The sequence below is a fragment of the Mandrillus leucophaeus genome, unplaced genomic scaffold (assembly GCF_000951045.1).
Source record: "Mandrillus leucophaeus isolate KB7577 unplaced genomic scaffold, Mleu.le_1.0 Scaffold55, whole genome shotgun sequence".
NCBI classification, from domain to species: domain Eukaryota; kingdom Metazoa; phylum Chordata; class Mammalia; order Primates; family Cercopithecidae; genus Mandrillus; species Mandrillus leucophaeus.
Window position 1 is genome coordinate 3,867,160 of NW_012105919.1, and position 13,339 is coordinate 3,880,498.

The 13,339-nt window shown below is 45.6% G+C and overlaps 1 protein-coding gene across 3 annotated transcripts in view; it reads left to right on the top strand.

Annotated features, from left to right (window-relative positions):
* RPH3A (rabphilin 3A) overlaps nucleotides 1-13,339 on the top strand; it is a 348,495-nt gene that overhangs the window by 333,422 nt on the left and 1,734 nt on the right. For all 3 annotated transcript variants that reach the window (XM_011997906.1, XM_011997904.1, XM_011997907.1), the window contains 5 exons: nucleotides 1,454-1,580; nucleotides 3,694-3,750; nucleotides 4,526-4,680; nucleotides 8,602-8,683; nucleotides 12,696-12,792. In XM_011997906.1, coding sequence (XP_011853296.1) covers nucleotides 1,454-1,580; nucleotides 3,694-3,750; nucleotides 4,526-4,680; nucleotides 8,602-8,683; nucleotides 12,696-12,792 — 518 coding nt within the window. The remainder of the gene's footprint in view (nucleotides 1-1,453; nucleotides 1,581-3,693; nucleotides 3,751-4,525; nucleotides 4,681-8,601; nucleotides 8,684-12,695; nucleotides 12,793-13,339) is intronic.

The following is a 13,339-nucleotide window of genomic DNA, read 5'->3' on the forward strand; positions in this document are numbered from 1 at the left end:
CTGGGGTAGGGAGAAGGAAGGTTACAGGATGAAACTGTTCCACCTTGGATCATCCGGCATTAGATTCTCATAAGGAGCGTGCAAACTAGATCCCTCACATGTGCAGTTCACAATAGGGTTTATGCTTCTATAAGAATCTAGTGCTGCCACTGATCTGACAGGAGGCGGAGCTGAAGCGGTAGTGCTTGCCCACCTCTGCTTACCTCCTCCTTTGCAGCCGGGTTTCTAACAGGCCACAGACTGGTACTGGTCTGTGGCCTGGGAGTTGGAGACTCTTGTCCTAAGGGACATTTCTTATGACCTGCCCATTTTGTGCCACTATTACTCAATGCTGTGTCAGGTAGATAACAAAAGACAATCTATTACTATAGGACTCAGGGAGACCTGGATTCAAACCCTGGTTCCACCTCTTATTAGGGAAAAGTTATTTAATCTTTCTGGGCCCCAGTATCTTCTCTAAATGGTAAATGCAGTTGTTTTGAAAGAGGAAAAATTAAATGAGAAAAGTTCCTAGCCTGGCTTTGCAAAAGAGGATGCTCAAATGGCCATAAAGTATATGAAAAGGGGCTCAACTTTTTTAGTCATCAGGGAAATGTAAATTAAAACTACAGTGACATACTATGACCCATCCAGAAAGGCTAAAATTAGAGACTAACATAATTGAAGTCAAAGGGAATAAAGAGTGACCAGAACCTCTATAAACTGCTGGTAGGGACATAATTGGTGGAACTGCCTTGGAAAACTGTTTTGAAGTTTCTACTGAAGCTAAACTTATGCCTAGTCCATGGCCAGCAACCCTACTCCTGGGAAAATACTCAATAGAAATATGTACATGTATATACCAAAAGACATGAACATAAATATTCCATAGCAGCATTATTCATAATAACTCAAAACTAGAAACAACCTGTATCAACAGCAGAATTATTATGATATATTTACACAGTGGAATACTATGCAGTGATAAAAAAGATAAGTTTTCCTGTGCATGGATGCATCTCACAGACATTATCTTGAGCAAGAGAAGCCAACATAAAAGAGTCTATATTATATCATTCCATTTATATGAAGGTCAAAAACCAGACAAATGACTTCATGTGGCCAGAGGCAAGAGAGTGGCTATCTTTGAGAAAGGCAGTGACTAGAAAGGATCTTGAGGGTCTTTCAGTCTCTGGAATGTTTTATATCTTGACCTGTGTGGGAATTACATGGGTATATGCATATGCAAGAATTCATCAAGCTATAAACTAAATTTATGTGCTTTACTGCATATCAGTTATACTGCAATAAAGAAGAAATTAAAGGTACTTGGCCCAGTAATAAATAAATAGGAAATCATATTATTTCCATGTACATCACACATTCCTTACCAGCATCAGCTGCGGCTCTTGGCACACAACAGGATCTCAATATTTGTTCCTGTTTCTCTCTCTACCCCTTGTGTTGGTGGCAGGATCTCTGTCTGTGATGAGGACAAATTTGGCCACAATGAATTTATTGGTGAGACCAGATTCTCCCTCAAGAAACTGAAGCCCAACCAGAGGAAGAATTTCAACATCTGCCTGGAGCGAGTGATTCCTGTGAGTGACTTTACCCTGAGGATCTGATGGGAGGAGGGGAGACGGGAGGAGCTGCCTTCCTCTGGGTCTGAATTGGGGGAAATAGATCCACAGGGTATTGGGTAGCAGAGGCACTGCAGCAGGTCTGCAGAGGAGAGTCAAGATTCCAGCTCACAACCTCAGGCTGTATTCTCTCTCTGCCTTTCACAAACCCTGTGTCAGCATCACTTTGAACATGAGTTTTTCTTGGCCAAACTGGATGGACAACATGATAGGGGCAGTGTGGGATTCCTGGGTTCAGAGCCAGCTCTGCCACTTGCTGCTCTATGGCCTTGGCCAGGGGGCTGAACCACTCTAAGCCTCGGTGTTCTTGTCTGTAATGTGGGTGTTATAACAGTACCTGCCTCTTGGGAGGGTTGTGTTTTAAAAAATAACATAATTGAACTAGAACTTAGCGCATAGTAAGCACTCATAAATTAACAGTTGTTAGTGTAGGAAATAATGCTGCCTTACCCACCTCTCAGTCATGAAGTCAGAAAGCACCATGTAGATAAATAGGAGGCAGCATAGCCTAGGGTTTAAGAGTATGGGCTCTGCAGCCAGACTCTCGGGTGTGAATTCTGGCTCTGCCACTTAGGGTGTCACCTGAGGCAAATTATTTAATTTCTCTGGGCCTCAGATGTCTCATCTATAAAATGGGATACTGTGGTGCTAACCTCATAGGATCTTTTAAGGATTGAATGTGACGATACATATGAAGTATTAGAATTGTCATTGTTGTCAGATGTAATTCTTGCTCTTTGAGGAAAATAACAGGGATCAAAATGAGGTTCTGCAATGGGGTTGCACCTCAGAATTAACCGGGGGATTTTAAAACCAGAGCTTTACAAACTAAGATTTGTGGTGGTCCCCCATGGGGATTCTGTTTTAGTAGGGTAGGGTAGGACTCAACAATCTATATTTTTAGACATAATTCAGGCTGCCTTGCCTTAAGTGTGGGCCAACTTGGGCCCGGAGAGGGTAGCAAGTCTCCAAAGTCTCTGGGCACTGGCCAGAGCCCCGCTCTCCCACAACACCAGCACCCCTGGTCTCTCTGAGCAGCCTGCCTGCTCTCCACAGGGAAGCTGTGGGGTGCAGGAGGGGAAATCCTGCAGCATCTTCTCACCAGATGGCCAGCCTGAGGATGGAGTATCTGCATGCCATGCCACAGTTTTATAACTCAGGCAAAGGAACAAGACTCAACAAGGAAAATTGCAAGGAAGGATTTCTACTGAATTCCAGGCTCAAAATAAATCCTTAAAGACATCCCTAGGAGCGAGGCATTTCTTCTGGGCTTTTGCCTGGTGACAGCTGGGTCTTAAGGATTCTCTTCTTTCTCCAACTCCATGAGTCCAGTTGACCAGGACAATGGCCAGGCCCTTGCCTGGGTCATCAGCCTTTGGGTTTGCCCGTCTTGCTATGGTGGATGCAGCCAGCCCCAGAAACATGAAGGTGCAGGACAGCCAGAGGGCTGCAGCAGCCGCAAAACACTACTGATCATCTTCTTTAGCTCTTTGACATTAAACCTTAACCCTTGCACCACCATCTTCCCCCATTATATCCCACTGAGGGCCCCTCCCCTCTGAACCTCAGGTTTCCTCCTCTCCAAAGTGGGGAGGTTGGATTTAACCAATGGTTTTCTAACTCTGTTTCCCAGAACCTTAGAGTTCAGCAAAAGGGCCCCAGGGGCCATGAAGGGGAAAAGCACCTGGTGGGTCAGACCCCAAGACCCCTGAGCCACTTCAACCAGAGAAAATGAAATCTTTTCTGTTTGTGTGTGGAGAGCTCTGATACTTACTGCTGTGTAACCTTGCATAAGGGGCTTAACTACTTGGACCCTCAGGATCCTCATTTGTAAAATTGGAATTGTAACAGAACCTATATCATAGGTTGTTATACATTCACATAGCTTGCCATATGACTGTGTTTTATAAATTTCAGCCAAAAGAGAGAACACAGGAGGGCCACAGTAGCTTAAGAACCCACTTCCATGGCTCTGGATGCTAATGGAAGTGTGAGGGGTTTCTGGTCCTTCTTGTGCAGGAAGATGAGCTCCATAGACAACGTTATCTTTTATTTGTTTTCTTCTTTTCAGATGAAACGTGCTGGGACCACCGGGTCAGCCCGAGGCATGGCCCTTTATGAGGAGGAGGTGAGCACTGAGCAGGAATTGAAGCCACAGTCGGGGTCTGTGCTGGGCTGGGCTAGCATCTTCCTCTTCTCTCCCTCCCTGGCCCCTTCCTCACCCATTCTCTTGCAACCACCCTGGAGTTGATTTGCTTTGAGAGCGACCCTTTGCCCAAGTTGTTTGAGCATGAGACAAGGGACATCCTCTCCACACCTAAGCCTCTGAGGAGGGGGCAACCCCTTTCTCTCATACCTAGAATGCCCACCAGGTTTTTGGCCTTGTTGTCAGATGCTCTGTAGACAATTCTACTGACTAGAGCAATGGCCCACTCCTTTCTTGGAGTGGGTGCATTCTTTGAGCTGTGTGCCTGGTAGAAACCGAACTAAGCCTTCATGCTGTCTGCCTGGGTCCCTCATATGACTCCAGGGACTGCCCTTTAAGAAGACTGGTTGCATTAAGGGAGTCTCAGAGCAGAGGCAAGAATCTGGGGCCAAGGGTCAGTCCTGGGTTAGAGCCAAAGCCAATCAGTGACCAGGAGCAAGTTTAATCTGTGCTCACAGTCAGAGTTTGTCCATGTCTAAGTCAAAGTGAAGCCATTGGTCCCCATGTGCCTGAGACTGGTCCCCGACTTTCACCTTTGGCTCCTCCTTGGAGGCTTGGCCATCTGCTGTCCTTGGTGCTGGCTCCCTAGAGCTGGTCGAGCTCCACCTGCCCTTCATAGGTTCTTCCCTAATGCTCACCATTTACATTGCCTGGCCCCTCCCCTCCAAGGCCCACACTGCCTTTTCCCCCAATGCAGCAGGTGGAGCGTGTTGGTGACATCGAGGAGCGTGGCAAGATCCTGGTCTCTCTCATGTACAGCACCCAGCAGGGAGGCCTCATTGTGGGTATCATACGCTGTGTGCACCTGGCTGCCATGGATGCTAATGGCTACTCAGACCCATTTGTCAAGCTGTAAGTCAATGCCTTGGGGCTACGGGTGGGCCCCGAAGGAGTCCTGGATCCTTGGAAGAGGAGAACCAGAAAGTTTCCCCAGGATCGTTGTACATTGAGACCCAGAGAGGGCAAGGAACCTGCCCAAGGTCACAGTGAAACAAATGCCTAGAACTGGCAAGTGTGTGGGTCTGGAGTCTCAGGCAGTCAAACTGGTGTGTCACTTGCCCACATGCAAAGTTTTGTGACTCTGTCCTCTCGAGGGTCTGCTGATGGCTCTACAATGATGCTGATTAGCTGTCATAGCCCCATTTGTAGCTCCCAGGAGTTGGCCGTATACCCCTCGCACCGCTCAGACCTCCACCCCCAAAAAGGCCATCTAGCGTTTTCCAGTTTCATTCTGGAAATGCTCAGAAAAAAAAAAAAATGCCTTCGATCTGGGGTCTATTCCAGTAATCTCAATCACAGAGAATAAAAAGACTCTGTTATCTGTGTTAGTCCACATCCTCTGGGAAGAGATGCCAAAATAGGATTAAGCAGACAAGGGGCTTATCAGGGGAAATGCTCATTCCAGGAAGACTGGGGGGAGTCAGGGGAGAAAGGGAGAGATGTTAGACTACAATGCAAGTCTGACCTGATAAGGGGAATAGGTAGGGAAGTTGGAGAGAAGTATTCCAGATACAAGTTCAGTAAGGCCACCAGGGAGTCCTCAAGTCAAAACTGGCCATCAGACATGTCCTGTGTCTCGTAGGAGTGGCCCAACTTTAGCATCCCTGCCAGGCCCAGTCATTGACTGGGAGCATGGCATTGGCACAAATTTGTCATGGACTTCCAAGGACTGCACCCAGGGTCTTGGTCAGTTACGCTTCCTGTAGCTGGAGGTCTGCCAAGTGCAATCTCAGAGCCACCGCTGTGTCTGACATCAGGCCCAAGTCATCTCTGCCAGTTGCTGACTGTGGACTCTAAGCAAGTTACTTAGCTTCTCACTCAGTTTCTTCATTGGTAAAACAGAGACAAGAGTTCCACTTATCTCCAAGAGTGGGCTCAGGGCTCAAATGAGATAGCACAAAGGAAGTAACCAGGACTGAGCCTGGTACAGAAATGTTTAGCACCTCAGTAGAATTCTGCTGGCCTTGGGGCAGCAACATGTATGTTTCTGTGGATATGGATCTCCATGGAGCATGGAGTCTCCAGTATGCTTTAACCATGTGACCTGGGGCTCATGGCTTAACATCTCTAGGCCTCAACGTCCTCATCTGCAAAATGGACAGAGTAATACTGTGTATTAGTTCAGGTCCTCCAAGAAGGAAACACCAAGAGAAGATAAGCTGTACAAGAGATTTGTTGGGGAAATGCCTGTAGAGGAGATAAGGAGGAATCCAGAGGGGAGCCATAGAGACCACAGATCTTGCTACAGGTGTGATCCCTGTGGAGCAGAGAAGGAAGGAAGTGTGGGTAGAAACAATCTTAGGCTACAGTGTAGCTCCAAGGAAGCTGCACTGTTTCATCCAAGGTGATGTAGAATCCTTGAGCACAGTCACCCATCAGAGGAGTCCTGCATTTCCCAGAAATGGGACTGCCTAGCGTCCCTGCCAGGGTCAGTTATTGGCTAAGAATAGCTTGTGGGAAGCATGGCTTCAGCAAGAACATCATGAATGCAGAGCCCAGTAGCTTGTTCGTCAATTTTACCCCCTGCAATTGGAGAATGCAAGCTGAGAGGTAGATTTTCAAGGGGTCTGGTACACAGTATATGCTCAATAAATACCTGCCATTATGGTTATAAAAAACCACCATCACTGTCCTGGCATGACCATCACTGTCATGGCAAATAGTATTTACTAATATTCTCTCCAGTTGGGAGACACTCCCCCCGCCTCCACGGCCTCTGATAGCAGAAAGCAATACTTCCCTTTAGTCCATGGCCAAAGAACAGATTCATGTGGGCTGTCTTTCAGATTTCCTTTGAATGAAGGTCTAGTTAACAAAGAACACACATGTCAGGGACAAGTTTGGTTTCTTAGAGTAATTTGATTTTATTTCTTCATATGGCCCAAGAGAGGAAATGAGCTTGAGGGGTGCTGTCCAGCACTCCATTAGCAGTCAGCCATGTGCAGATCGGTTTTCTTAAATAATTCTCTCTACCACCCCCTCCCCACCCACCCAATCCTTCCAGAAGAAGTGGAATTGCCGTGGTCACCAGTGAAGCAGCTGACCTGCTGGGTGCAGTTATGGGAGAAGAAATGGGAGACCACTAAGTAGTTTCTGATCTAATAAAGATTTTTTAAAAGCAGAACTTCCCATTATTTTTGCTTAGCTCTTTGGTAACTTTTAATTCCTCATTTTCGTCTCTTCTTAAAAATTATCCTCGGCCGGGTGCGGTGGCTCACGCCTGTAATCCCAGCCCTTTGGGAGGCCGAGGTGGGCGGATCACGAGGTCAGGAGATCGAGACCATCCTGGCTAACACGGTGAAACCCCGTCTCTACTAAAAATACAAAAAATTAGCCGGGCGTGGTGGCAGGCGCCTGTAGTCCCAGCTACTCGGGAGGCTGAGGCAGGAGAATGGCGTGAACCCGGGAGATGGAGCTTGCAGTGAGCCGAGATCACGCCACTGCACTCCAGCCTGGGTGACAGAGTGAGACTCCATCTCAAAAAAAAAAAAAAAAAAAAAAAAAAAAAAAATCCTTAAAACCACTTCTGTAGATGAGAATGAGATGTTCGCCCTCTTTACAGGTCAAGAAACAGAGGCACAGTAAAATTATGCTCACGTTTAAAGCTGCTCATCGGTGACAACCTGAATCAGAATCCAAATGTCTTAACCCTTAGGAGTGTTTAGCCCATTGTGTTTACTCACCCAGGAAATATTTTGTTTGGTTTGGTTTGTGTTTTTTTCTCTCTCTCTCTTTTTTTTAAGAGACAAGGTCTCACTCTACCACCCAGGCTATAGTGCAGTGGTGTGATCACAGCTCACTGCAGCCTCAAACTCTGGGGCTCAAGAGATCCTTCCATCTCAGCCTTCTGAGTACCTGGGACTGCAGGCATACAGCACTGTGCCCAGATAATTTTTGTTATTTTTTATAGAGACAGGCTCTCACTATGTTGCCCAGGCTGGTCTGGAACTCCTGGGCTCAAGTGATCTTCCCACTTTGGCCTCCTAAAGTGCAGAGATTACAGGCACAAGCCATCATACCCAGCCTCACCCAGAATATATTGATTGAATACCTACTATGTGCTAGACATTGGGCCTTACTGGAAAAGAGCCCTGTAGGCAGAAGAAACAGTTTGCTCAAAGGCCCTTGGGTGGAAAGGAGAAGTAAGGAGTGGGGTGAGGAAGATGACGTAAGGTTAGGCTGGGATGGAGCAGAAACCCAACACGCAGGGTCTTAAGGCCACGTGAAGGATTTTGAACTCTCCCCTGAGTTCAAAAGGAATCCAGTACATAGTTTTGAAAGTGGAGTGACAATAATTAGATTTGCATCTTCCCCTTTCTGTGCATACAATACCCAGCATCTCTGTAGGAATTGGGGGCAGCCAAAGGTGGGATAGATGGTAAAATGCCAGGCACCACCAGCATGACCATCAATTTGATTTATGGGGAGAAAGTGAGCATGCTAAGAACGCAGACTCTAGATGTAACATCCGGATTCAATCCCAGCTGTGTGAGCTAGGGCACACTTCAGCCTCTCTGGATCTCATTTTCTGTGTCTGTAAACTGAGTGGTTATAGTTCTACCGCCTAGGGGCATGTGGGGATTAAATATGCCTAAGGTGTTCAGTCAAGTGCCAGGTACCAAGCAGATGCTCTAATGCACATTGGTCATATCAGTGTTGATCCCCTTCCGATTTATTCATCAATTCATCCTGATAAAGAAGGGGCCTTTGGGGTCAAGAGGCTGTTCTTATTCATTAAATGTCATCCATAATAGCATTTGTGTCTCCTCCCAGCTGGCTGAAACCGGACATGGGAAAGAAGGCCAAACACAAGACTCAAATTAAGAAGAAAACCTTGAATCCTGAATTCAATGAGGTAAGGCTGCCCCATTCTTTCTCATGCTCAGGGATACTTGCTGTGTGTTAGAGAGGCACAGATTCCTACTAGAAGGTTGTAAGTCACATTAAAAAAAAAAAAAAAAAAAACACTTTCTGGGATAGATCAGATTGAATTATCTAAAGAAGCAGGAATGAGTTCCTTGTCACTGGAAGAAATCAAGCCTAAGACAAAAGCCCACAGATTAGGAATGTCATAGGAAGGAAGCAGTGTTTGTGAAGAGATTGAACTAACTCGTCTCCAACGTCTTCATCAATTCAAGTAGTCTCTAATACTGAAATTCGGGGGAATAAACCAGTACAGTGATGCTCTTTACCATCCACCCTGTTGACAATGCCCTGTCCTTCACTCCTCGTGTCTGTCCAGTGCATCAAGTCCTATTGAAACCACTGCTTGGACACCCATTGAATGTGCTCCTTCCTCTCCCTTCTCACTGCTGCTGTCTTGCCTCAGACCCTGACATTTCAGGCCTGGACGATTGCAGTAGACTCCTGACTCATTTCTGTGTTCTTGGCACCTCCGCCACATAAGTTTGAGCTTTGTAAAACACAAATCTGAATTTGTCACCCGCTTGCTTCAATAACTCAACAATGGCTCTAGAATTTCTTAGCATGACAATCAAGCCCTTTCAAACTCACCTCCATCCCTGCCTTATCTATACACCCCCTCCTCAAGTGACTCTCACCTCCATGCAGGTCTCTTCACACCTGCTGCTCCCTTTTCCTGGACTGTCCTCTCCCTCTCTTCCTCTCTGGAAAGCTCCTACTCATCCTTCAGGACTCAGCATAAGAATTACCTCCTGTAGATGTGCTTCCTCTATGTTTCCAGACACTGTGCATCCCTCTAGTTTCCAAATCCAGTTGAAATCTGGATTTAACTTTTCTGTGGACAAGCCTGTCAGACAGTAGGGATCCAGAAATATCTGTGAAATTAATGAAGGGTTGAATGGAGGAAAGAGTGGAAGAGTAAATGAGTGCTAATCTAAACCACATGTATGGTTCTGATCTAGACCTAAATAAAGAGAAAGAAGTGCCATGACAAGTGTCTCAAAGTGCCATGAGACACCAGCTCTGAGCCCAGAGTCACATCCCTGAGCCTCGCTCCATGCCCAGAGCAGGAATGAGTCCATGTTCATGCTCCATGCCTGCCTGGAGCAGCCCTGGGTGCTGTTCTACCCACTGAATCTCCTTTCTCTGCCCTGCTCCTGAGATCTGATGTTGGGGCAGAGCTGGCTAATATTGATTTTAATCACATATTGCAAAGTGGGAAAGGGAAGTTACAGCACAGTAGGTTTAGTATTGTTTGCTTTAAAAAAAGAAAAAAGAAAAAGAAAAACATATGCCCATATGCACCCACGTGGAGAATGTGCTGTGTAAACAGTTCAGAATAATCACTGAGCAGTCAGCTCAGCCCTTCCTCTCTAGGACCCTCTTTCAGCTGAACCCCTGATTTCCTAACTCATATCATGGATTTTGAATAAGGAGCCATTTGTAGCTGTCCTGCCCTACACTCTCCTGGAATCTGAGTAAGCCACAAAACATGAAATCTGAATAAACTCACTAGCCGTGAATCAAGACCAGACACCATGTCGCATGACAAACTGATGCAAAATTATTTTTCAATGTTGGTCCTCAGCATTGGTGAGCATGTGGGGAAAGCCACACACTACTGGAGATAAAGCAAACCTCTGAAGGAAAGTTTGCTAAAACACTTTCAAAACTGTCAGATGTTAAAAGTTAAATTCCACTTATTTGGAGAATAGGTAGTGCAGTCACATATTTCAAAATTCAGAAAGCACAAAGGGGTATCCAATGAAAGTCCCCCTCCTACCCCAGCCTTGTTGGCACCTACTTCGTTTCTTATGAAGCAAATATATTATCAATTTCTGAAATGTATATACATATACAAAGTAAGTATATGTGTAACCAGCTTTCTTATTGTACACAAATGGTATCACAGTATAGCCACTATTCTCCATCTTAAAATGTTACAAACTCAAACATTCACTTCTCAGAATCTATTCTAAGTAAGTCATCATGGACATACATAATGATTTAGCTACAAGGGTTACTTTTTTAAAAAACCTATGCGATCACATAGCTACAAGGGTGATTTTTTTTTTTTTTTTTTTGAGACAGGATCTCGCTCTGTCACCCAGGTTGGAGTGCAGTGGTGCGATCTCAGCTCACTGCAACCTCCATCTTCTGGGCTCAAACAATTCTCCTGCCTCAGACTCCCAAGTAGCTGGGATTACAAGTGTGCACCACACAGCTGGCTAATTTTTTGAATTTTTAGTAAAGACTGGATTTCACTATGTTTGCCAGGCTGGTCTCGAACTCCTGGCCTCAAGAGATCTACCCAGCCTTGGCCTCTCAAAGTGCTGGGATTATACTCATGAGCCACCACACCCAGCTGCTACAAGGGTGACTTTTATGGTATTTTTGATGATAGTGAAAAATTGGAAATAACTTAAATACCCAACTGTTAGGGCTTAGGTTATGGCCACATGGTCACACAGCCACACAGCCATAAGTTTGAGCTTTGTAAAACACAGCCACACAGCCACAGAGCCACATAGTCACAGAGCCACAGAGCTACAGAGCCACACAGCCACACAGCCACACAGCCACACAGCCACATAGCCATTAAATGGAGCCATTTGAAACAATGATGTAGAAAAATATTTCAAAAATATTTGAGAAGATGCTAAGTTGGTTTTTGCCCAAAGCTGTAAATGAAAAAGGAAGTGACAATACTGTATGTTCAGCATTACTTAATTAACAAAAAAATTATACATCACTGTGAACACATGTGGGCGAATGTTGACAGTGGTTATTCTTGGGTAGTTGGGTTACAGGGAATTGGTGGGGGGAGGTTCTTCTTTGTTTTAGCAATGAACATAAATGAATTTTGTAATTAGGCAGAAAAGCTATTTTTTTTTTTTTTTTTTGAGATGGAGTCTTGTTTGTCACCCAGGCTGAAGTGCAGTGGCGCTATCTCTGCTCAGTGCAAGCTCTGCCTCCCAGGTTCACGCCATTCTCCTGCCTCAGCCTCCCAAGTAGCTGGGACTACAGGCACCCGCCACCATGCCCAGCTAATTTTTTGTATTTTTGGTAGAGATGGGGTTTCACTACGTGAGCCAGGATGGTCTCAATCTGACCTTGTGATCCGTCTGTCTTGGCTTCCAAAGTGCTGGGATTACAGGCGTGAGCCACCGCACCCAGCCGGCAGAAAAGATATTTTTAAAAAATCAGATTGTCTGGGAACATATATACTCAGTCCACTTCAACTTTATTTATTTATTTATTTATTTATTTATTTATTTATTTATTTTTGAGATAGAGTCTTGCTCCGTGGCCCAGGCTGGAGTGCAGTGGCACGATCTCGGCTCACTGCAAGCTCCACCTCCCTGGTTCAAGTGATTCTCCTGCCTCAGCTTCCCAAACAGCTGCAATTACAGGTGTCCACCATCATGCCTGGCTAATTGTCATATTTTTAGTAGAGATGGGGTTTCACCATGTTGGTCAGGCTGATCTCGAACTCCTGACCTCAAATGATCTGCCACCTCGGCCTCCCAAAGTGCTGGGCTTATAGGTGTGAGCCACTGTGCCTGGCCACTTCAGCTACTTTTAATCCCTAAGCAATAAAAAAGGGGATGCCCCTTCAGAAGCTACGAGAGGGGAAGGACTGAGTTCATGGCCATTTACTTACAAGGAAACTTGAGCTCTATTAGAAAAACTTCACCAGCCTTCCCAATGTCAAGCAGAGAATTCACTGAAAAGAGGATGACAGTGCTTTGTTACATAGAGTGTTTGTTGGAAGGGAATCACTGGACCTGGGCAGAGGATCGGAGCAGGAAGACCTCCTTGCTCCCAGAATGCCAGCTCAAGCTCCTCTCCTTGGCCCATGACCTCCAGGACCCTGCCTCTTACCTCCCAATGCTGTGGGTTCAGAGGGCTCGTACTCACATGTCTTCCTCTGTTGTATCCAGGAGTTTTTCTATGACATCAAACACAGTGACCTGGCAAAGAAGTCACTGGACATCTCGGTCTGGGACTATGACATCGGCAAGTCCAATGATTACATCGGTGAGTGTTCCTAACTCCAGAGAAAACGCCCTCTTCTGTCCTCCCAAGAACAGGAGAGCCTTATCCAGGGCTACAGAGAGTTGAGGTCACTGCTTTTCTTTTGGCAACCACATTGTTCAAATGCTAATTTGAGACCCATGGTCCTGACTTTGGTCCAAGTTGGGGATGTCTTTACATGAAAGGGCTTACAAAACTTGATTATTTGTTGAACAAATCACATCCAGTGGGGTAATTAAACCACAGGAGAGATGTGCGTTCTCTGCAGAAAGGAGGGTGCAAAAGAATTCTTAATTTATTTGCATGTCCAGGATAAAATTTTTAATTTTTTAGTTCCTCTCTGAATCATGAGGAAGAAAATCAATTAAAGATGAAGCAGGGGGGTGGGGACTCCAGGCAAGGGACAGAGCCTCAGCTAAGGGGTAAAGACAGGATTGAGCAGGATGATGAAACTCTTTGGAAATAGACGATGAGTTCCCAGATGCAGTGGGAGATAAGTTTCAGTGAGTAGAAGGGTGATTTGTAAAAAGTCTTTAAAAATAGACAGTGA